The sequence below is a fragment of the Rana temporaria genome, chromosome 2 (genome assembly GCF_905171775.1).
Source record: "Rana temporaria chromosome 2, aRanTem1.1, whole genome shotgun sequence".
Taxonomy (NCBI): Eukaryota; Metazoa; Chordata; class Amphibia; order Anura; family Ranidae; genus Rana; species Rana temporaria.
The window spans coordinates 537,380,377-537,405,683 of NC_053490.1; the positions used below are offsets into that span (position 1 = coordinate 537,380,377).

Sequence of the window (25,307 nt, forward strand, 5' to 3'; positions counted from 1 at the left end):
CCTGCTGGCCAAAGTGCAGTACTGTTCCCTGAAAGAACTTAAAGAGAAAATACTTTGCATTTTTGCCACTAGATGGCGCTAATGAGCTGTTAATAAATGTATAATAATAACACTGGCCCGGATTCAGTAAGAATTGCGCTTTTCTTACGGAGGCGCAGGGCAACGTTTTTGCCCTGCGCCCCCGCAATTTTTTTTTGCGCTGCCCTCGATTCACGGAGAAGAAGCTCCGTAAATTGCGCTAGGCGCGCCGGCCAAAATGCCCGGCGTAAGCGCGCGCAATTTAACGATCCCGTAGGGGGCGGGAATCATTTAAATTAGGCGCGTTCCCGCGCCGATCGTAGAGCGCATGCTCCGTCTGGAAACTTTCCCGACGTGCATTGCGGCAAATGACGTCGCAAGGACGTCATTTGCTTCAAATTGAACGTGAATGGCGTCCAGCGCCATTCACGATTCACTTACGCAAACGACGTAAATTTCAAATTTCGCGACGCGGGAACGACGGGTATACGTAACATTGGCTGCCCCTACTATTAGAAGGGGCAGCCTGCCGCAAAAACCGCCGTACGGAAACGACGTAAACTGCGTACGCAGGGCTCGCGCAACGTTGTGAATCGGTGTTAGTATGCAATTTGCATACTATACGCTGAGCACAACGGGAACGCCACCTAGCGGCCACCGCAAGAATGCAGCCTAAGATATGCGGGCATAAGAGCCTTATGCCACGCATATCTTAGGCTGCAGTCGGTGTAACGAGGTTCCTGAATCAGGAGAAGTCGTTACGCCGGAGCAAGTCAGCAATTGAGCTGTGTAACCTATGGTTACACAGGCGCAATTGCTTCTTGAATCCAGGCCAGTGTGTGGGGGGGGGGGGGACATTAGAGTGTAAGCTCCTGTGGTACAGAGACGGATGTGACTGTGGGGGGAGGGGACATTAGAGTGTAAGCTCCTCTGTACAGAGACTGATGTGACTGGCTCAGTGATCTCTGTACAGCGCTCGGTATATGTCAAAGCTATATAAATGTATAATAATAATAATAGAAGTGTGGTAACTGACGTCACAACCTTACCTGAGAGCGCCATGGACAAGCGAAATTCATCGGTCAGAATTTGCAGCACCCCCCGGACGCCCTCTTCTCCCTAACAGTAAAAATAAGGGGGAGAAGCACACAACGTTAAAATTAAAAAAAAAAACTAAATCAGGCGTTAGTAAAAATGGTGGACCGCAGTCGGGAACCCGGACTGAGTCACTGTTTTTTAGCTTTTTTTTGGAAATTCGAAAATTCGAATATTTTCTAATTCTGAATTTTCCAATTTCCGAATTTCTAATTTTCAAAATTCAGAATTTTCGAAATCTCGTAATTTCGGTAAAATTTAAAAATTCAGAAGTTCCGAATTTTCAAATTCAGAATTTTCGAAATTTCAGATTTTTTGAATTTCTAATTTTCAAATTCTGAATTTCCGAATTTCGAATTTCATAATTTTTGAATTTCCGATAATTTTAAATTCTGAATTTTTTGAAATCTCGAATTTTCACACTTCCGAAATCTCGAATTTCCGAATTCATAATTCGGTAAAATTTTAAATGTCCGAAATTCCAAATTTTCCAATTCCGAATTTTCGTGTTTCAGATTTCCACATTTCTAATTTTCAAATTCTGAATTTTCACATTTTCAAAATCTCGAATTTCCGAAATTCATAATTTCGGTAAAATTAGAAATTTCAGAAATTCAAAAATTCGGAATTCGAAAAACCCGAAAAAATCGGGAAAACCGAAAACTCGGAAATGTAAAACATTTGGGGCCAGATCCACAAACAAGTTTTCAAATTTCAAATTTCCCTCGTCGTATATTTGTTTTGTATCTACAAAACAAGATACGACGGAATGAGGGCTCGATCCGCAGGCGTACGTCTTAGTACGCCGTCGGATCGTAGGTGTATATTTACTCTGACCGCTAGGGTGGCGTTTCTGTCGAATTCCGCGTTGAGTATGCAAATTAGCTTGTTACGGAGATCCACGAACGTACATCCGGCCGGCGAATTTTTTTACGTTGTTTGCATTCGGCTTTTTCCGGCGTATAGTTACCCCTGCTATATGAGGCGTACTCAATGTTAAGTATGGCCGTCGTTCACGCGTCGAAATTTGAATTTTTTACGTCGTTTGCGTAAATCGTTCGCGAATAGGGATTTGCGTAGAATGACGTCACCGTCGTAAGCATAGGCTTGTTCCGGTTTAATTTCGAGCATGCGCACTGGGATACCCCCACGGACGGCGCATGCGCCGTTAAAAAAAATACGTTGTTTACGTCGGGTCACGACGTATTTACATAAAACACGCCTCCATCACATCGATTTGAATTGCGCGCCCTTACCCCGCCAAAGATACACTACGCCGACGTAATTTACGGCGCGCATTCTTTGAGGATTAAAAAAATAATAATTAAGTTACAGCGGTGTAGTGTATCTTAGATACGCTACGCCCGACGGAAATATGCGCCGATCTACGTGGATCTGCCCCATGGAAGTTTCGGAATTAACGAATTTGTCAAAATTTGTTAAAAAACGAATTCGGAACTAAACGAATTGCACATGTCTACAAACCAGAGGCTCTGGATGGACAGTTGGGTAAATGGCTCTATATTTAGGATGTTTCTGGTCAGACATGTGCACTGCCGAAAAATGTGTTCATTTTCGTTTCATTCGCTTTTTTTAGCTTTTTTTCGGAAATTCGGAAAATGAAAACATTTTGAATTTTCGAATTTTCAAATCTCTGGATTTCCGAAATTCGAAAATGTTTTAATGCTGAATTTTTTAATTTTCAAATTTCCGATTTCCGAATTTCAAATTCCGAATTTTTTGAATTTCCGATTTTTTGAAATTCCGAATTTCGAAATCTCAAAATTTTTAATTTCTGTAATATTTGAAATTTTGGAAATTCGTAATATCGGTAAAAAACGAATTCGGAACTAAACTAAATTTCACATGTCTATAAACCAGAGGCTCTGGGTGGACAGTTGGATAACTGGTGCTATTTATAGAATGGATCTGGTCTACAAACCATGTAAGAGTTTCAATATCCGACCATGAATGTATCCTTCTACACACACCTTGTAGGCAAGACCCCACACAATGGGCCGTCCAATGAACACACACTTTGCTCCCAGGGCCAAGGCCTTCAGGACATCACTTCCTGTTCGTATTCCGCCATCTATGTACACCTCAATCCGTCCCTGGACCGACTCTACGATCTCGGAAAGAGCATCGATCTGTGAAAAGGGTTGGACAGCCTCAGAAACAAGACACAAATCGATATTATAGTCATTCGTTTTACTGAACAGAATCCGAGATCCCAACACAGGCATCCCCGGCAACGTCTGAAGGTTTAGAAGAATTCCAGGACTGTGCCTTTCCTCAATAATTCACTGGGACTGGTGATCTGGAGTCCATGACCCCTGTGACTCCAGAGCACCACGAGCAACCCGCATCACCCCATGACCCCTGTGACTCCAGAGCACCACAAGCAACCCGCGTCACCCCATGACCCCTGTGACTCCAGAGCACCACGAGCAACCCGCGTCACCCCATGACCCCTGTGACTCCAGAGCACCACGAGCAACGCGCGTCACCCCATGACCCCTGTGACTCCAGAGAACCAAGAGCAACCCGCGTCACCCCATGACCCCTGTGACTCCAGAGAACCAAGAGAAACCCGTGTCACCCCATGACCCCTGTGACTCCAGAGAACCAAGAGAAACCCGTGTCACCCCATGACCCCTGTGACTCCAGAGCACCACGAGCAACCCGCGTCACCCCATGACCCCTGTGACTCCAGAGAACCAAGAGCAACCCACGTCACCCCATGACCCCTGTGACTCCAGAGCACCATGACAACCCGTGTCACCCCATGACCCCCTTGACTCCAGATTACAATGAGCAATACGCATCACCCCATGACCCTTGTGACTCCAGAGCAGTTTGAGCAACCCGTGTCACCCGGTGACTCCAGAGCATCATGAGCAACCCGAGTCTCCCCATGACCCCTGTGACTCCAGATCACCAAGAGCAACCTGTGTCACCCCATGACCCCTGTGACTCCAGAGCACCAAGAGCAACCCGCGTCTCCCCATGACTCCTGTGACTCCAGAGCACCAAGAGCAACCAGAGTCTCCCCATGGCCCCTGTGACTTCAGAGCACCAAGAGCAACCCGCATCTCCCCATGACCCCTGTGACTACAGAGCACCATTAACAACCCATGTCACCCCATGACCCCCTTGACTCCAGAGCACCATGACAACCCGTGTCACCCCATGACCCCCTTGACTCCAGAGCACCACGAGCAACCCCTGTCACCCCATGACCCCTGTGACTCCAGATCACAATGAGCAACAAGCATCACCCCATGACCCTTGTGACTCCAGAGCACTTTGAGCATCCTGGGCCACCCCTGACTCTAATGACTCCAGAGCATTGTGAGTATCCTGTGTCACCCAATGACCCCTGTGACTCTTTTTGAACTCTGTGTGCCTTTGTGACACCTGTGTCCACCCTCTTGTGTGCCCTGTAATCTCCTAAACACTCTCTTTCTGTGGATACGGACCCCTGACCGTGACAAGACAGCTCTAGCTCTAACTCAGCAGGGAAGCACGTCAGACCTCTGCAGAGAGACCACTGCTTCCAAACAAGGAGCGAAGGCTCTGCTCTACAGCATTCTGACAGGGGACAGTGTTGTATCTCTCCCCAAGTATTTTACGTACCGTGGCGAGTTCTCCGTCCAGCTGGCGCCCTCCGTGATTGGATACGATGATGCCCTGGACACCGTGCTCTACTGCCAACTCTGCGTCTTCCTTAGTCAGTATTCCCTTGATGATGATTGGCAGGCGGGTTAGATTCCGGAGCCAATAAATATCCTTCCAGCTGATAGAAGGGTCCAGGGTGTTGGCCGGGACACCATAGTTGTCAGGACCGCACTGATCCTACAGACAGAAGATTAAAGTGCATCTAAGGCTTCAGATGGAGCGTGGGAGGGTTAGACCTGTGCGGGGCCACATACTAGAGATTGGGGGCCTCAACTGCTGACTCTGACGTCAACAGGGGCCACACATAATATTCTGTATATGTAATGGTACAGAAACCTGTCAGAGACTGTGGACCTACCAAGACATGGCCAGAGGCTGGTTACAATACTACAAGAGATGGTCAGAGGCTAGAGACATGCAACAAGAGATGGTCAGAGGCTAGAGACATGCAACAAGAGATGGTCAGAGGCTGGGGACATGATACAAGAGATGGTCAGAGGCTGGAGACACGATACAAGAGATGGTCAGAGGCTGGAGACATGATACAAGAGATGGTCAGAGGCTGGAGACATGATACAAGAGATGGTCAGAGGCTGGAGACATGATACAAGAGATGGTCAGAGGCTGGAGACATGATGCAAGAGATGGTCAGAGGCTGGAGACATGCTACAAGAGATGGTCAGAGGCTGGGGACATGATATAAGAGATGGGCAGAGGCTGGAGACATGATACAGGAGATGGTCAGAGGCTGGAGACATGATACAGGAGATGGTCAGAGGCTGGGGACATGATGCAAGAGATGGTCAGAGGCTGGAGACATGATGCAAGAGATGGTCAGAGGCTGGGGACATGCTACAAGAGATGGTCAGAGGCTGGGGACATGCTACAAGAGATGGTCAGAGGCTGGAGACATGATGCAAGAGATGGTCAGAGGCTGGGGACATGCTACAAGAGATGGTCAGAGGCTGGGGACATGCTACAAGAGATGGTCAGAGGCTGGAGACATGATACAGGAGATGGTCAGAGGCTGGAGACATGATGCAAGAGATGGTCAGAGACTGGAGACATGCTACAAGAGATGGTCAGAGGCTGGGGACATGATATAAGAGATGGTCAGAGGCTGGAGACATGATACAGGAGATGGTCAGAGGCTGGGGACATGATACAGGAGATGGTCAGAGGCTGGGGACATGCTACAAGAGATGGTCAGAGGCTGGGGACATGATATAAGAGATGGTCAGAGGCTGGGGACATGCTACAGGAGATGGTCAGAGGCTGGGGACATGATGCAAGAGTTGGTCAGAGGCTGGAGACATAGTACAAGAGATGGTCAGAGGCTGGAGACATGATATAAGAGATGGTCAGAGGCTGGAGACATGGTACAAGAGATGGTCAGAGGCTGGAGACATGATACAAGAGATGGTCAGAGGCTGGAGACATGCAACGGGAGATGGTCCTGACATTTACACAGCTTTGGCACTTGAGTAGCAAGTAACGCAGAGTTAACGCAGGAGTAAACAGAGTCCAGAGGTCAGCAGATATCAATGGAATGTGATGTCCTACAGGATAGTCATTTTTTTTATTGGGGGGGGGGGGGGTTTTTAAATATCTGTCAGGTTTTCATTTATTTCTGTGACTCTATTGGGGTGATTTCTCCTTACTTCCTGTTCCTGTGACACACGTACAAAAAGTGGGTGGAGTAAAGTATGTGAACCCTTTGGAATGATGTGGATTTCTGCACAAATTGGTCATAAAATGTGATCTGATCTTCATCTAAGTCACAACAATAGACAATCACAGTCGGCTTACACTAATAACACACAAATAATTAAATGTTCCCAGGTTTTTATTGAACACGCCATGTAAACATTCACAGTGCGGGTGGAAAAAGTATGTGAACCCTTGGATTTAATAACTGGTTGAACCTCCTTTGGCAGCAATAACTTCAACCAAACGTTTCCTGTAGTTGCGGATCAGACGGGCACAACGGTCAGGAGTAATTCTTCACCATTCCTCTTTACAGAACTGTTTCAGTTCAGCAATTTTCTTGGGATGTCTGGTTTGAATCGCTTTCTTGAGGTCATGCCACAGCATCTCAATGGGGTTGAGGTCAGGACTCTGACTGGGGCGTATTTTCTTCTGTTTAAGCCATTCTGTTGTTGATTTACTTCTATGCTTTGGGTCATTGTCCTGTTGCAACACCCATTTTCTGTTGAGCTTCAGCTGGTGGACAGGTGGTCTTAAGTTCTCCTGCGAAATGTCTTGATAAACTTGGGAATTCATTTTTCCTTCGATGATAGCAATCTGTCCAGGCCCTGACGCAGCAAAGTAGCCCCAAACCATGATGCCCCACCACCATACTTCACAGTTGGGGTGAGGTTTTGATGTTGATGTGCTGTGCCTCTTTTTCTCCACACATAGTGTTGTGTGTTTCTTCCAAACAACTCAACTTTGGTTTCATCTGTCCACAGAATAATTTGCCAGTACTGCTGTGGAACATCCAGGTGCTCTTCTTGTGCAAACTGTAAACGTGCAGCAATGTTTTTTATTGGACAGCAGTGGCCTCCTCTGTGGTCTCCTCCCATGACATCCATTCTTGTTTAGTGTTTTACGTATCGTAGATTCACTAACAGGGATGTTAGCATATGACAGAGACTTGTGTAAGTCTTTAGCTGACACTCTAGGATTCTTCTTTACCTCATTGGTCAGTCTGCGCTGTGCTCTTGCAGTCATCTTTGCAGGACGGCCACTCCTAGCGAGAGTAGCAGCCGTGCTGAACTTTCTCCATCTATAGACAATTTGTCTTCCCATGGACCAATGAACAGCAAGGCTTTTGGAGATACTTTTATAACCCTTTCCAGCTTCATGCAAGTCAACAATTCTTAATAGTAGGTCTTCTGAGAGCTCTTTTGTGCGAGGCATCATTCACATCAGGCAATGCTTCTTGTGAAAAGCAAACCCAGAACTGGTGTGTGTTTTTTTATAGGGCAGGGCAGCTGTAACCAACACCTCCCATCTCATCTCATTGATTGGAGTGAGGTGTCAGCCAACCGGAGTCCAATTAGCTCTTGGAGATGTCATTAGTCTAGGGGTTCACATACTTTTTCCACCTGCACTGTGAATGTTTACATGGTGTGTTCAATAAAAACATGGTAACATTGAATTCTTTGTTTTGTTATTAGTTTAAGCCGACTGTGATTGTCTATTGTTGTGACTTAGATGAAGATCAGATCACATTCTATGTCTTCTTTTTATTGCAACTGTATGTAAAAACCTACATATGTAGCAATAGGTCTTCCATTCATATTTTTTTTACTTTCTGTCACATTGTTATACGTTGTATTGTAGTGTTAGTGATATGTCATAGGTCATATTTTCTCTATACAAACAATGAAGCTAATGACTGATTTTTTATGTTCTATTTTTATAATTCATTTTGGCTGCTCTATAAACTATTAGTATGATTATTATTGTTTATTTGGTATCATTATTATTATATAATATTTCATTCATCATCAATAATCTCATTGTGTGTTATAAGTGGTGTGATTATTATTTTTCTATGTTATGTTATGTTATGACAATGATTTTATAGCAGAATAAATAATAATAATGATAATAATAACTACTACTACTATTATTAATAATTGCTGCTACTACTATCAACAATCTTATTTTGTGTTATAGTAGTATGATTATTATTATATGTTATTAATATAATATTGCAAATAATAATTATCATTATCATCAATAATCCTATATGATATTGATTATTATTTTTGTATAGAGTTATAATAATAATTTTAATTATCGTAATTTTTATCATCAATAACTTAATTGTGCTTTATAGTAGTATGATTATTATTTGTATATGGTATTATTATAATATTTTGTTATTATTATTATTATTATTATTATTATTATTATTATTATTATTATTATGTAGTAATAGTAGTTGTAGTAGTAATTTTTGTTTAATCACATTTTATTGAGAATTTTTTTTTTTTTTTTTACACACACAAATGAAAAGATAGCCTAATCATTCATAGCTTTTCTAAATAGGGATTAATCCCTGAACATACCTAAGTACTAGTAATATGTTTATCATCATCATCATCATATGACATTACTCTTTTATAGTAGCATGATTTTTTTTTTATAATATTTTATAATATTGTGTATTATTATATTATTATAATAAAGAACCTTATTGTTTGTTACTGTAGTCTGATTATTATTTTTTATATGGTATTCTTATTATATGTCATTATTATTGTCATTATTATCATTAACCTGTGCGTTAATGTAGTATGCTTATTATTTTTAAATGGTATTGATTATAACTAGGGTTGTCCCGATACCACTTTTTTAGGACCGAGTACAAGTACCGATACTTTTTTTTCAAGTAGTCGCCGATACCGAATACCGATACTTTTTTTAAATGTCCCCCACATATGCAGCCATGTCCCCCACCTATGCAGCCATGTCCCCCACATATGCAGCCATGTCCCCCACATATGCAGCCATGTCCCCCACATATGCAGCCATGTCCCTCTAGCCATGTCCCTCAAATATGCAGCCATGTCCCTCTAGCCATGTCCCTCACATATGCAGCCATGTCCCTCTAGCCATGTCCCTCACATATGCAGCCATGTCCCTCCAGCCATTTCCCCCATACCTTTGCCGCCGAAAGCCGCCGCATGGAGAAAATCACAGCATTCATTTGAATAGCTGTTTGGACAGATCACGATCACCCATCCAATCCCGAGCAAGGGGGAGTGTCAATACGCGTGGGAACACTACAGCTATTCAAATGAAAGCTGTGATGTTCTCGCACGCCGTTTAACCGATGCGGCGGCTTTCGATGCGGCGGCAGCGGCGGGGGGGGGGGGGGGGAGTATTCTATTTAGGTATCGGGGGTATTTGCGCGAGTACGAGTACTCCCGCAAATACTCGGTATCGGTCCCGATACCGATACTGGTATCGGTATCGGGACAACCCTAATTATAACAATATTATTGGTGCTAAAAAAAAACCCACAATAATTAAAATATTGTTAAAAAAACCATACAAAACGAATAATCTATACTATGTAAACAAATAATAATCATACTACTATAACACACAATATTATTGATAATAAAAAAAAAACACGATAATTAAAATATTATTGTGTGTTATAGTATTATGATTTTTTTAAATATGATATTGATTATTATTTTTGTAGAGAGTTATAATAATAATTTTAATTATCAATAACTTAATTGTGCTTTATAGTAGTACGATTATTATTTGTATATTGTATTATTATTATTATTATTATTATTATTATTATTATGTAGTAGTAGTAGTAGTAGTAATAGTAGTAGTAATTTTTGTTTAATCACATTTTATTGAGGATTTTTTTTTTTACACACACAAATGATAGCCTAATCATTCATAGCTTTTCTAAATAGGGATTAACTACTTGGGACCCGCACTATAGTCAATTGACGGCTACAGCGCGGATCCCAAAATCCAAGTGGACGTCAATTGACGTCCGCCCCTTTGGGCGGTCCCCGCGCGCGCTCCAGAGCGCGCAGCGGGGAAAATCTGTGTTGGCCGTGTCCCTTGGACACAGCCAATTACAGATCGCCGCGAACGGCCAATCAGAGTGGCCATTTGCGATGCGATCTGTGCGGCCAATGAGAGATGATCTCATATGTAAACATATGAGATCATCTCTCATTGCCGTTTTACACAGAGACAGCGGTGCTGTCTCTGGAGAGGAGACCGATCTGTGCCTCTTGTACATAGAGACACAGATCGGTCACCCCCCCAGTCACCCCCCCTCCACCTACAGTTAGAACACTTTATGAGAAACATATTTAACCCCTTCCTCACCCCCTAGTGTTAACCCCTTCAATGCCAGTCACATTTATACTGTAATTAGTGCATATTTATAGCACTGATCGCAGTATAAATGTGAATGGCGCCAAAAATGTGTCCGATGTGTCCGCCATAACATCGCAGTCCCAATAAAAATTGCAGATCGCCGCCATTTCTAGTAAAAAAATAAAATAATAAAAAATAATAATTCTGTCCCCTATTTTGTAAGCGCTATAACTTTTGCGCAAACCAGTCCCTTATTGCGATTTTTTTTTATTTTTTACCAAAAATATGTAGAAGAATACGCATCGGCCTAAACTGAGAAAAAAAATGTGTTTTTTTTTTTTTTTAATTGGGATATTTATTATAGCAAGAAGTAAAAAATATTGTATTTTTTTCAAAATTGTCGCACTTTTTTGTTTATAGCGCAAAAAATAAAAACCGCACAGGCGATCAAATACCACCAAAAGAAAGCTCTACTTGTGGGGAAAAAAGGACGTCAATTTTGTTTGGGAGCCACGTCGCACGACCGCGCAATTGTTAGTTAAAGCGACGCAGTGCCGAAAGCTGAAATTTCACCTGGGCAGGAGGTGGTATATGTGCCCAGTAAGCAAGTGGTTAATCCCTGAACATAACTCAGCAATAGTAATATTTTGTTATCATCATCATCATCCTCATCATCATATGACATTACTCTTTTATAGTAGCATGATTTTTTTTTTTTATAATATTTTATAATATTGTGTATTATTATTATAGTATTATAATAAATAACCTTATTGTTTGTTACTGTAGTTTGATTATTATTTTGTATATGGTATTCTTATTATATGTCATTATTATTGTCATCATCATCATTAACCTGTGCGTTAATGTAGTATGCTTATTATTTTTAAATGGTATTGATTATAACAATATTATTGGTGCTAAAAAAACAAAAACACAATAATTAAAATATTGTTATAAATACCATACAAAACTAATAATCTATACTATATAAAAAAAATAATAATCATACTACTATAACACACAATATTATTGATAATAAAAAAATATTATTGTTTGTTATAGTATTATGATTTTTTTTAATATGATATTGATTATTATTTTTGTATAGAGTAATAATAATAATTTTAATTATCGTAATTTTTATCATCAATAACTTAATTGTGCTTTATAGTAGTACGATTATTATTTGTATATGGTATTATTATAATATATTATTATTATTATGTAGTAGTAGTAGTAGTAGTAGTAGTAGTAATAGTAATTTTTGTTTAATCACATTTTATTGAGAATTTTTTTTTTCTTTTTTTTTTCTTTTTTTTACACACACAAATGAAAAGATAGCCTAATCATTCATAGCTTTTCTAAATAGGGATTAATCCCTGAACATAACCCAGTAATAGTGATATTTTTATCATCATCATCATCATATGACATTACTCTTTTATAGTAGCATGATGTTTTTTTTTAAATATATATATAAAATATAATAAAAAATCATGCTACTATAAAAGAACAATAAGGTCATTGATATGATGATGATGATAATAATAATATTAATATATATATATATATATATATATATATATATATATATATATATATATATATATATATATATATATATATATATATATATATATATATATATATATATATATATATATATATTTATTATCATTACCATTTGTTTTTTAATTAATAAATCCTTTAAATTAAGAATTTACTACTAGATCTTTATAACATGAAGTTTTGCATTCTTTATGAACTATTAAACTTTTCTCATTTTTTTTTTTGTTATAGCCCTGCTGAAGGGGTGGGGGATGTTTGATCCCCTGAAATATATTGGCTTTTCAAATTACCTTATTCATCAATAATTAACAAAAAATAAATTGTTTTGGACTCCTATGTCCATTGGTTCGGCACCCTTACTGCTTCTGGTTTTCTTACATATTTAACAATAAAAACCTGATAGGGGCTATGGCCCAGATTCTCAAAGGGCTTACGACGGCGCAGCGCCATGTACGCCGTCGTAAGTCCTAATCTGGGCCGTCGTATCTATGCGACTGATTCCTAGAATCAGTTACGCATAGATATCCATTAGATCCGACAGGCGTAAGGCTCTTACGCCGTCGGATCTTAACTGCAATTTTTTTTTTGCCCGCTAGGTGGCGCTTCAGTCATTTTCCCTGTCGAGTATGCAAATTAGCTAGATACGCGAATTCCCGAACGTACGAGCGGCCGACGCAGTAAATTTTACAACGTTTACGTTAGGTTTTTCCGGCGCAAAGTGAGGGGCAACCAATGTTAAGTATGGCCGTCGTTCCCGCGTCGAAATTTATAAATTTACGTCGTTTGCGTAAGTCGTCCGTGAATGGGGCTGGACGCCATTTACGTTCACGTCAAAACCAATGACGTCCTTGCGACGTCATTTGGAGCAATGCACCCTGGGATATTTTACGGACGGCGCATACGCAGTACGTTCGGCGCGGGAACGCGCCTAATTTAAATGCTACACGCCCCCTACCCGCCTATTTTGAATTAGGCGGGCTTGCGCTGGGTGATTTACGCTACGCCGCCGCAACTTTACAGGCAAGTTCTTTGTGAATAAAGCACTTGCCTGAAAAACTTGCGGCGGCTTAACGTAAATGAGATACGTTACGCCCGCCCTAAGTTACGCCATTCTACGAGAATCTGGGCCTATGACTTTTATCCTTTCCAGCCAGAAAGAACATTTTATTTCATTTTAATTTTACCAAAATGAAATAAATGAAATAAAATGAAATAAAACGCTCTTTCTGGCTGGAAAGGATAAAAAAGTCATCGATTTTTTTTGATGCAACCACAAAGAGTAACATGGAAAAAGAAAAGAAAAAGTAACCTCAAACTTTGATTTTTTGACGAAAAGCCTTCATTTAAGCCTCATTTTTCGCTCTCTTTCTGATACTACTCCATTATTAGCCAGAATGTAAAGTTATCGCACAGGAAAAAAAAAGAAGATCTCACCTCAAAAACTCCTTCAAAGTTTTTGACCTTGAGATGTGGCGGGAGACGAAAGTTATTCCGTATGTCGCTCCTCCTCTTGCCCGTATACGGAACGTCCACGGTCAACACCAAAGCCTTGAAGCCCAGCGCCTCGGCCCGATGCACCAACCCCTCGGACAGCTTGCGGTCGCGGTACACGTAGAGCTGGAACCAACGTAGGCCTTCAGGTGCCGCGGCTACGATCTCTTCCACCGAGCAGGTGGAGTAGGTGCTGGCCACGTAGCACAGATTGAGACCCTCAGCCGCTGGAAGACAAAAAAATGCCACAGACATCTCACATGAGACACGTGGATAAAGTGTGTGTCGCCCTTGACTTCTGAAGTCCCACCAAAGCCATTAACTGCATGGAGGGTCAAAAAGTGGTAAATATTTTCTGAAAGCAGAAACCCTAGAGAATAAAATGGTGGTAGTTCCAATTTTTTGACCATTGACCATGAGCATTTGACCATGAGCATTTGTTGTGTGGCATTGACCATGAGCATTTGTTGTGTGGCATTAACCATTAGCATTTGTTGTGTGGCATTGACCATGAGGATCCGTGGTGTGACAATGACCATGAGGATCCGTGGTGTGACATTGACCATGAGGATCCGTGGTTTGACATTGACCATGAGGATTCGTGGTGTGACATTGACCATGAGGATCCGTGGTGTGGCATTGACCATGAGGATCCGTGGTGTGACATTGACCATGAGGATCCGTGGTGTGGCATTGACCATGAGGATCTGTGGTGTGGCATTGACCATGAGGATTCGTGGTGTGGCATTGACCATGAGGATTAATGGTGTGGCATTGACCTGGTGTAGCAGTCAAGCCCAGATCATAATACTATCTCCTTACCTCTGGCGGTGCTCATCTCTCCATCCGGCCATGCCAGGCAGTGGAAGGCGGTGGGGGCTATGCCGATCGGACAGCTGACCTCCGTTCCCAAAATCGTGGTCTTTGTATCTGTCACCGACACGTCTCGCAGCATACGAGGTCTCAGCCGGATACTGCAAAAGATATTTTACGATGACGCCACTTTATAGAAATAAGTAGGTTCATGCTTTAACCTTTAGATTCATTACATTAACCAAAAATACATTTTGCAACAGGGACAACTGGTGGTGGAAGTGGTAAACATGGACACCCGGGAACAGTGCAGTCCCACAGCTTCAATGTAGGAGGACTTTGTACAGCAAGTCCATAGTTCTTCCACCCCAAACTCGCTCATCCACATCTTTATGGACCTTGCTTTGTGCACTGGTCCAAATCATTTGGTGGAGGGGGGATTATGGTGTGGGGGTTGTTTTTCAGGGGTTGGGCTTGGCCCCTCAGGGGTTGGGTTTGGCCCCTTAGTTCCAGTGAAGGGAACTCTTAAGGTGTTAGCATACCAAGACATTTTGGACAATTTCATGCTCCCAACTTTGTGGGAACAGTTTGGGGACGGCCCCTTCCTGTTTCAACATGACTGCGCACCAGTGCACAAAGCAAGGTCCATAAAGACATGGATGAGCGAGTTTGGGGTGGAGGAACTTGACTGGCCTGCACCTCAACCCAATAGAACACCTTTGGGATGAATAAGAGCGGAGACTGTGAGCCAGGCCTTCTCGTCCACATCAGTGCCTGACCTCACAAATGCACTTCTGGAAGAATGGTCAAACATTCCCATAGACACCCTCCTAAACCTTGTGGATGGCCTTCCCAGAAGAGGTGAAGGTGTTATAGCTGCAAAGGGCGGGGCCAACTCAATATTGAACCCTACAGACTAAGACTGGGATGCCATTAAAGTTCATGTGTGTGTAAAGGCAGGCGTCCCAATACTTTTGGTAATATAGTGTATATAAAGGAGAGAGAGAGCCCTGATCATCTGCAGAGGGACAATAATAAGGCCTGACTGATGACCCAACCTTTCTCCAAGAGATTCAAAATAAGTTTTGGCTGGAGTTCTGCTTTAACACTGCGAAGTGACCTTCCTCCAGTAGGAAGTTCCCCAGAATCCTCTTTGTTTACCGTTTGAAGGCGAGCAAGTTGTCATCCCGCGTGCAGCAGTCATCGGCCCCCGCGGCATAATACTCCCAGGTGGCTTTAGGCAAATGATCTCTGGCGTAGGCTTCAAAGTCCGACAGGCAAATGAGGGACATTTCGGCATCCCCCAGCCCCGACCTGAGGAGGATAGGCAAGTGAAAAGGGTCAGAGGAACCGCAGAGGTCAATCGCTACGCCATAAGGACAGATAGAGGAGAAAAAACACATGGGAGGACAGACACCGGGGAGACACCATATAGGGAGGACAAACACCGGAGAGACACCATACAGGGAGGACAGACACTGGGGAGACACCATACAGGGAGGACAGACACCGGAGAGACAACGTACGGGGAGGACAGACACCAGAGAGACACCGTACAGGGAGGACAGACACCAGAGAGACACCGTACGGGGAAGACAGACACCAGAGAGACACCGTACGGGGAGGACAGAAACCAGAGACAACGTACGGGGAGGACAGACACCAGAGAGACACCGTACGGGGAGGACAGACACCAGAGAGACACCGTACGGGGAGGACAGACACCAGAGAGACACCGTATGGGGAGGACAGACACCAGAGAGACAACGTACGGGGAGGACAGACACCGGAGAGACACCGTACAGGGAGGACAGACACCGGAGAGACAACATACGGGGAGGACATACACCGGAGAGACAACATACGGGGAGGACATACACCGGAGAGACAACATACGGGGAGGACAGACACCGGAGAGACAACATACGGGGAGGACAGACACCGGAGAGACACCGTACGGGGAGGACAGACACCGGAGAGACAACAAACGGGGAGGACAGGACAGACACCGGAGAGACACCGTACGGGGAGGACAGACACCGGAGAGACACCGTACGGGGAGGACAGACACCGGAGAGACACTGTACGGGGAGGACAGACACCGGAGAGACACCGTAAGGGGAGGACAGACACCGGAGAGACAACATACGGGGAGGACAGACACCGGTGAGACAACGTACAGGGAGGACAGACACCAGAGAGACAACGTACGGGGAGGACAGACACCAGAGAGACACCGTACGGGGAGGACAGACACCGGAGAGACAACATACGGGGAGGACAGACACCGGAGAGACACCGTACGGGGAGGACAGACACCAGAGAGACACCGTACGGGGAGGACAGACACCAGAGAGACACCGTACAGGGAGGACAGACACCAGAGAGACACTGTACGGGGAGGACAGACACCGGAGAGACAACGTACGGGGAGGACAGACACCAGAGAGTCAACGTACGGGGAGGACAGACACCAGAGAGACAACGTACGGAAAGGACAGACAACAGAGAGACAATGTACGGGAATGACAGACACCAGAGAGACAACGTACGGGGAGGACAGATACCAGAGAGACACCGTATGGAGAGGACAGACACCAGAGAGACACCGTACGGGGAGGACAGACACCGTACGGGGAGGACAGACACCAGAGAGACAACGTATGGGAAGGACAGACACCAGAGAGACACCGTACGGGGAGGACAGACACCGGAGAGACACCGTACGGGGAGGACAGACACCAGAGAGACACCATACGGGGAGGACACACACCGGAGAGACACCGTACGGGGAGGACAGACACCAGAGAGACACCGTACGGGGAGGACAGACACCAGAGAGACACCGTACGGGGAGGACAGACACCAGAGAGACACCGTACGGGGAGGACAGACACCAGAGAGACAACGTATGGGAAGGACAGACACCAGAGAGACTCTGTACGTGGAGGACAGACACCAGAGAGACAACGTACGGGGAGGACAGACACCGGAGAGACACCGTACGGGGAGGACAGACACCAGAGAGACACCGTACGGGGAGGACAGACACCAGAGAGACACCGTACGGGGAGGACAGACACCGGAGAGACACCGTACGGGGAGGACAGACACCAGAGAGACAACGTATGGGAAGGACAGACACCAGAGAGACTCTGTACGTGGAGGACAGACACCAGAGAGACAACGTACGGGGAGGACAGACACCGGAGAGACACCGTACGGGGAGGACAGACACCAGAGAGACACCGTACGGGGAGGACAGACACCAGAGAGACACCGTACGGGGAGGACAGACACCGGAGAGACACCGTACGGGGAGGACAGACACCAGAGAGACACCATACGGGGAGGACACACACCGGAGAGACACCGTACGGGGAGGACAGACACCGGAGAGACACCGTACGGGGAGGACAGACACCGGAGAGACACCGTACGGGGAGGACAGACACCAGAGAGACAACGTACGGGGAGGACAGACACCGGAGAGACAACATACGGCGAGGACAGACACCGGAGAGACACCGTACGAGGAGGACAGACACTGGAGAGACACCATACGGTGTAGCATGTATAGAACCTGCTGCAGCAAAACATTTAATTTAGTTCAGTTAGTTTAGTTTAGTTCAGTTAATTCACATTTAAATAGACTCGCGGTTACAATTGCCGGGAACCCGGATATTGAAGGAACAAAGCGTGGTGCCCCGCTCCGCCACCCCAGTCCAAACCAGACCCTTCGGGTCTGGTATGGATTTTAAAGGGAACCCCACAGCAAAAAATGCCCCCTCCCCCAAGATCCATACCAGACCCTTATCCGAGCACGCAGCCTGGCAGGTCAGGAAGGGGGGGGGGGTGTGAGCAGGCGCCCGCCCCCTCTTGAACTATACCAGGCCACATGGGGGGTGGGTGCTTAGGGCGGGGGAGCTCTGCTCATGGCTGGTGGTTGTAGGGGTCTGCGGGCAGGGGGCTTATTGGAATCTGGAATCCCCCTTTAACAGGGGGGGTGTGCCTCTGTGTGTGTCTGTGTAAATCCAGGAAGTGAACAGGCAGCAGCTTCAGCTGCCCACAGTTAAAATGGCTGCAGCCTGACTCAGAATCACAGTCTATATAAAATAATATGCAAAGTGGTTGGAGGGAAGCTTCAGAATGGCAAAGATGTTTTTATTACAAATTATGTGAGTGGACTGCAGTTCCTCTTTAAGGAAACAGCAGGATGAGAACCTCACCCATTATGCGTTAGCGCTGACATCACCAAGTCAGACCATATACTAAGAGACCAGTTCATGGCTGGCTTGAAGGCTGGCCCAGTCCAGAGAGCCACAAAAACATTTAGACCTCTGCTGGCCAATAATCTACCCATCTTGGTCGAAGGCATCACCTGGGTAAGTATTCAAATGGAAGACCAGGTGGTGGAGCGGGTAGGGGTAGTGGTGATCCATAACCCAGTAGTGCCTGCCATGCTGGGCATGCATTTCTTGAAAGACCTGGACTTACCCCACCTGTTACACATTTGGGACGGTGGGCGCATGGTTGTGGCCTGCAAGGTGTGCGGCTCCGAGTGCTCCAGGCCTACAAGGCCCAGCGTAGGGCAATCAAGAAGCAACCAGAGCAGGAGTAAGAGTGGTCCGTACACCACCCCCCATCACCCTACAAGAGGTGGTCTGGTCACTGCATTACTTTACATTATGCATTGGCCCACTCCATTATTTTGTTCAGGTCTTGCTGTAAAACTCCTATATGTTGATGTGAAGTTATTGCCCGGCTTAATTTCGTGTCGTCCGCAAAAACTGAGATTAAACCATTTATCCCATTCTCTATATCATTAATAAATACATTGAATATAATTATTCAGTATAGGTATACGTAATATAGGTAGGACAGACACCACACAGGTAGGAAAGACACCACACAGGTAGGACAGACATAATACATGTAGGACAGACATAATACATGTAGGACAGACATAATACATGTAGGACAGACACAGTATAGGTAGGACAGACGCCGCACCCATCCTCTATATCATTAATAAATACATTTTATAGAATTATTCAATATACGTATACATAATATACATAGTATAGGTAGGACAGACACTGCAAAGGTAGGACAGAACCCACACAGGTAGGACAGACATAATACATGTAGGACAGACATAGTATAGGTAGGACAGACATAGTATAGGTAGGACAGACACTGCACAGGTAGGACAGGCACTGCACAGGTAGGACAGGCACAGTACAGGTAGGACAGGCACTACACAGGTAGGACAGACATAATACATGTAGGACAGACACAGTACAGGTAGGACAGACACAGTACAGGTAGGACAGACACAGTACAGGTAGGACAGACACCACACAGGTAGGACAGACACCACACAGGTAGGACAGACACAGTACAGGTAGGACAGACACAGCACAGGTAGGACAGACACATTACAGGTAGGACAGACACCACACAGGTAGGACAGACACCACACAGGTAGGACAGACACCACACAGGTAGGACAGACACAGTACAGGTAGGACAGACACAGCACAGGTAGGACAGACACAGTACAGGTAGGACAGACACCGCACAGGTAGGACAGGCACAGTACAGGTAGGACAGACACAGTACAGGTAGGACAGACACAGTACAGGTAGGACAGACACAGTATAGGTAGGACAGATACCGCACAGGTAGGACAGACATAATACATGTAGAACAGACATAATACATGTAGGACAGACACAGTATAGGTAGGACAAACACAGTACAGGTAGGACAGACACAGTACAGGTAGGACAGACACAGTACAGGTAGGACAGACACAGTACAGGTAGGACAGACACAGTATAGGTAGGACAGACACAATACAGGTAGGACAGACACAGTACAGGTAGGACAGACACAGCACAGGTAGGACAGACACAGCACAGGTAGGACAGACACAGCACAGGTAGGACAGACACATTACAGGTAGGACATACACCACACAGGTAGGACAGACACAGTACAGGTAGGACAGGCACAGTACAGGTAGGACAGGCACAGTACAGGTAGGACAGACACAGAACAGGTAGGACAGACACAGAACAGGTAGGACAGACACAGTACAGGTAGGACAGACACAGCACAGGTAGGACAGACACAGCACAGGTAGGACAGACACAGCACAGGTAGGACAGACACAGCACAGGTAGGACAGACACAGCACAGGTAGGACAGACACCGCACAGGTAGGACAGACACAGTACAGGTAGGACAGACACTGCACAGGTAGGACAGACACCGCACAGGTAGGACAGACATAGTACAGGTAGGACAGGCACAGCACAGGTAGGACAGACGCAGCACAGGTAGGACAGACACAGTACAGGTAGGACAGACACTGGACAGGACCTATCAGCACAGTCACAACACAAAGTTGTCTCTCCCATGAACATGGGGATAACATTTGTGACCATTTCCTCTTCTTTGGGCCATTTTGAAGGTTTGTATGGTCATTGGTGAGTCGGCCAATGGCAGTGCGGTACTTCTTGTCAGGTCAATTGCTCAGATTTGGGGATTCTTACCTGTTCAGGTGAAGGATACTACGTGGTAATCTTTACTGTACCAGAATGTGTGGTGGTGGCCCCTGTGCGGCGGGGTCTGGTGGTGCCCCCCCTGTGTGGTGGAATCTGGGTCTGCTGGTGGCCCTCAGTACATGGCGGAAGGGTCAGTGTCCCCTGTCACTCAGTCAGTTGTCACCTCGGGTCTGACTGTCCAGCACACTTCTATCTCAGCCTAAGCTGCTGATGCAGGATAGGAGGAGGGAAGAGTCACAACCCACCCCCCCACCCGATCCTCCTCCCCCACCCGATCCTCCTCCCCCACCTCCACCCGATCCTCCTCCCCCACCTGATCCTCCTCCCCCACCTCCACCCGATCCTCCTCCCCCACATGACAGCAATGTGTCAGTTACACAATGACCCGAATTGTCACCCTTCTGCTGGGTTACACATTATAGACTCCAAATTACATCTCACAACTGCTACATTCCAAAACAATGTAACCCCTTCATGTTCTGAACTTTGCTCAGAAAAGTTTGTTTTAAATGATTTCTTCCAGGAGAGATCAGACTTCTCATTTGGTGGATCGGTGGAGCCAACCGCTTTTTATTACTAAGCGGATAAATATTAAAAGGTAGAGAGCTACACCAAACAAATATGAGGTGGGCTTCAGGGACTGAAATACCCCTCCTGGAGAAAAGGCTGCTAAAGGCTCCCCCACCGGTGCTGCTCGTATGGGCTGGAGCCTAGGCACCGGGGGGTCACATGACCTCTCCAAGAAGGGGCGGAGCACAGTACAACTTTTTTTGAAGACATTACCCCAAAAATTTAATTTTTTTTATATTTAGATTTTCATATTTAGCCACTTGGCTACCTACACTTCTCTCATATATACTGTATGTAATGAACGTCCCCTCCTGTTGCTTCTGAAAGCGATCCAGCGGCTAATGAGCTGCTCGGACCATTTTCATGAGAAAGCTGAAAAAAAAAAATACTGGGGGTTATGGATAATGGGCTAGATTCAGGTAGGGCGGCGCATTTGTACGGCGGCGTAGCGTATCGTATTTACACTACGCCGCCGTAAGTTAGCAAGGCAAGTACTGTATTCACAAAGCACTTGCCTCCGAAGTTACGGCGGCGTAGCGTAAATGGGGCCGGCGTAAGCGCGCCTAATTCAAATGAGGATGAGGGGGGCGTGTTTTATGTAAATAGGTGGTGACCCGACGTGATTGACGTTTTTTTACGAACGGCGCATGCGCCGTCCCTGTACATATCCCAGTGTGCATTGCTCCAAAGTACGCCGCAAGGACGTATTGGTTTCGACGTGAACGTAAATTACGTCCAGCCCCATTCACGGACGACTTACGCAAACGACGTAAAATGTTCAAATTTCGACGCGGGAACGACGGCCATACTTAACATTGGCTACGCCACCTAGGGGGCAGCTTTATCTTTACGCGGCGTATCTCTTACGAAAACGGCGTATCTTTACTGCGACGGGCAAGCGTACGGTCGTGAATCGGCGTATCTAGGCATTTGCATATTCTACGCCGAACTTAACGGAAGCGCCACCTAGCGGCCAGCGTAAATATTGCACCCTAAGATACGACGGCGTAGGAGATTTACGCAACTCGTATCTTAGCCTAATTTAAGCGTATCTGGTTTCCAGAATGCGCTTAAATTTACGACGGCGCAGATTCAGAGTTACGTCGGCGTATCTACTGATACGCCGGCGTAACTCTCTCTGAATCTAGCCCAATATCTTCAGCCATCACCCGGGTAAATCACTTGCAAACCGTAACATATATCTACAGGAAATAAATTAAGTCAGGACCGGATTAACATAGGGGCTACTAATGGAGCTGCAGCTTGAGGCCCCTCCCTTAAGATAGGCCCAGCCCAGTGATGTGAGGAAGTCCCTAGTGCTGCCGGCCCCTGCTCTAGCACCAGGGCTGTCTTAATAGCATCATGGGCCCCTGGGCACAGAAATGCTCTGGGGCCCCTACAATGATGACAGTGCAGGAAACAGACATCAAGTAGGTAGGAGGCAGACTGCCTCCCCTGTGTATCTATCACTCTCAGTGCCATCATGGGGGCCCCCAATTTCGGGGGAATGTGTGGGCTCAAGGACCAGCTGCTTTGGGGAAAGTGCAGGGGCCCCTCATGCAGCTGGGGCCCCTGGGCAGTGCCCAGGTGTGCCCTCTTATTAAGACAGCCCTGTCTAGCACTAGACCTCCTCTGTAACTCCAAACTTGGTAACCTGCAAAAAAAAATTAAAGCGTCACCTATGGAAATTTTTAAGTACCAAAGTTTGGCGCCATTCCATGAGTGTGCGCAATTTTAAAGCGTGACATGTTGGGTATCTATTTACTCGGCGTAACATCATCTTTCACATTATAGAAAAAAAAAACTGGGCTAACTTTACTGTTTTGTTATTTTTTTTAGTTCATGAAACCGTTCCCCCCCCCCCCCCAAAAAAGGCGTTTCAAAAATTATTGCGCAAATACCGTGCGAGATAAAAAGTTGCAATGACCGCCACTTTATTCCCTAGGGTGTCTGCTAAAAAAATATATTGGCCCAGATTCACAGAGAGCGGGCGCACATTACGCCGCCGTAGCGCAAATATACACTACGCCGACGCAGCGCAGAGAGGCAAGCATGGAATTCACAAAGCCAGTACTCCCAAAACTGCGCTGGGTTTCGAAGGCGTAAGTCGGCGTAGGTGGAAGTGGGCGTGAGCCATGCAAATGAGGCGTGACCCCATGCAAATAATGGGCCGAGCGCCAGACAGATACGTATCACCAACTGCGCATGCGCCGAGACGAGGACGCATCCCTCTGCGCATGCTCATAAACACGTCGGAACTACTGCCTAAAATACGCCGGATCACACGTCCAACGTAAACTACGTAAAATACGCCGGCTTGTGTTCCCTGGTGCAGACCTTTGCATGTCTGCTGCTGGGTTACACCTCCTTTATGGGGCTTAACTTTACGCCGGACGTACAACTTACGCGCACATCACGTAGCCTGCGTCGGGCGCACGTACGATCGTGAATCGCCGTATCTCCCTCATTTGCATATTTGAATAAAAAATCAATGGGAGCGCCACATGCGTCCAGTGTAAATGTGCGCCCACTCTACGCCGGCGTAGGCAAGTTACGTCGGCGGGATGAAGCCTATTTTTAGGCGTATCTTAAGTTGTGGGTCCGGCGCACCTATACGACGGCGCATATTTGCACTTATGCGGCGTATCTTGAGATACATCGGCGCAAGTGCTTTGTGAATCCGGGCCATCATTTTTGGGGTTCCGAGTAATTCTTTAGCAAAAATATATGATTTTTACATGTAGGAGAGAAGTGTCAGAACAGGCGCGGTATGGAAGTGGTTAATGGGACATCTGATGTTTTTTTTCTCCGTTGAATGTAATGCAATATATTCTTTCCCAGCCATGCTGGCCGGTGACGCTGACAGGACCAAGTGACTTTAAACACGTTTACTTACGGGTCAGTGAAAAGAAGGGGAGGACAGGTCCCTCCCCCTTACCCAGCCACACCCACTATGCCAGTCAACTTCCTGTTATAGAGTGACAACCCTCTGTCCCTCCCTTCCTGCGTTGTCACTCTCATGCACCCCAGCAGGAGACTGCAGCCAGCCATGCAGACACGCATTGCACAGGGAGGGTCCTCGGTTGTCACCATCAGATAGCATTGCAACAGTTTAAGCTGACAAAAAAAAGATGAAAAAAATTGCATTTTATAAAAAATAAAATTATTTAAGTCCCCAGAGCTCCCCGAGCCTCTCTCTAGTCCCGCAACTGGACATTAAAATTCACCTTCTGTCAAATATTTGTCAGATGCCAAGAATTCCGCACAGGAATGTTACATGGAATCCTTTTCAGGCGCTCGCAAAGTAAAACTAAAAAGTCAATCATTAAAATCTCTTATAAACTTTAACATCTTTTCAAAAGTCATTTTAAATCTTTTTTAAATCTTCGCATTCCATTAAAACAGTCCCTGGTGACCCTGCCGGGGAGGTCCTTGTTGAGGAACTTCCTGCTAAAGGTTGACAACTGTCTCCTAATTGCTCGCCCTGCGTTGTCCACTCCATCGCATGCGCCCCCTGGTGGTGACTACCATTGGCGCCAACATTTTTGTAAATCTTTCCTTCTATCTTTTCATGTGACAACACTGAAGAAATTACACTTTGTATCTACAATGTAAAGT

General features: G+C 45.5%; 1 protein-coding gene across 5 annotated transcripts in view; it reads right to left on the bottom strand.

The window, feature by feature from the left end:
- The window catches only part of HAO2 (hydroxyacid oxidase 2), a 39,205-nt gene that overhangs the window by 4,426 nt on the left and 9,472 nt on the right, over positions 1–25,307 (bottom strand). Inside the window, exons 1-7 of one of the 5 annotated variants that reach the window (XM_040339217.1) lie at positions 21,108–21,328; positions 15,706–15,858; positions 14,554–14,705; positions 13,675–13,958; positions 4,753–4,971; positions 3,105–3,263; positions 1,068–1,137 (exon numbers count right to left, since the gene is read on the bottom strand). In XM_040339217.1, coding sequence (XP_040195151.1) covers positions 1,068–1,137; positions 3,105–3,263; positions 4,753–4,971; positions 13,675–13,958; positions 14,554–14,705; positions 15,706–15,836 — 1,015 coding nt within the window. In that variant the 5' untranslated portion in view covers positions 15,837–15,858; positions 21,108–21,328. Of the gene's footprint in view, positions 1–1,067; positions 1,138–3,104; positions 3,264–4,752; positions 4,972–13,674; positions 13,959–14,553; positions 14,706–15,705; positions 15,859–21,107; positions 21,330–25,307 lie in introns of those variants that run through there. The other 4 variants (XM_040339216.1, XM_040339220.1, XM_040339219.1 and 1 more) reach the window with 4 other exon arrangements.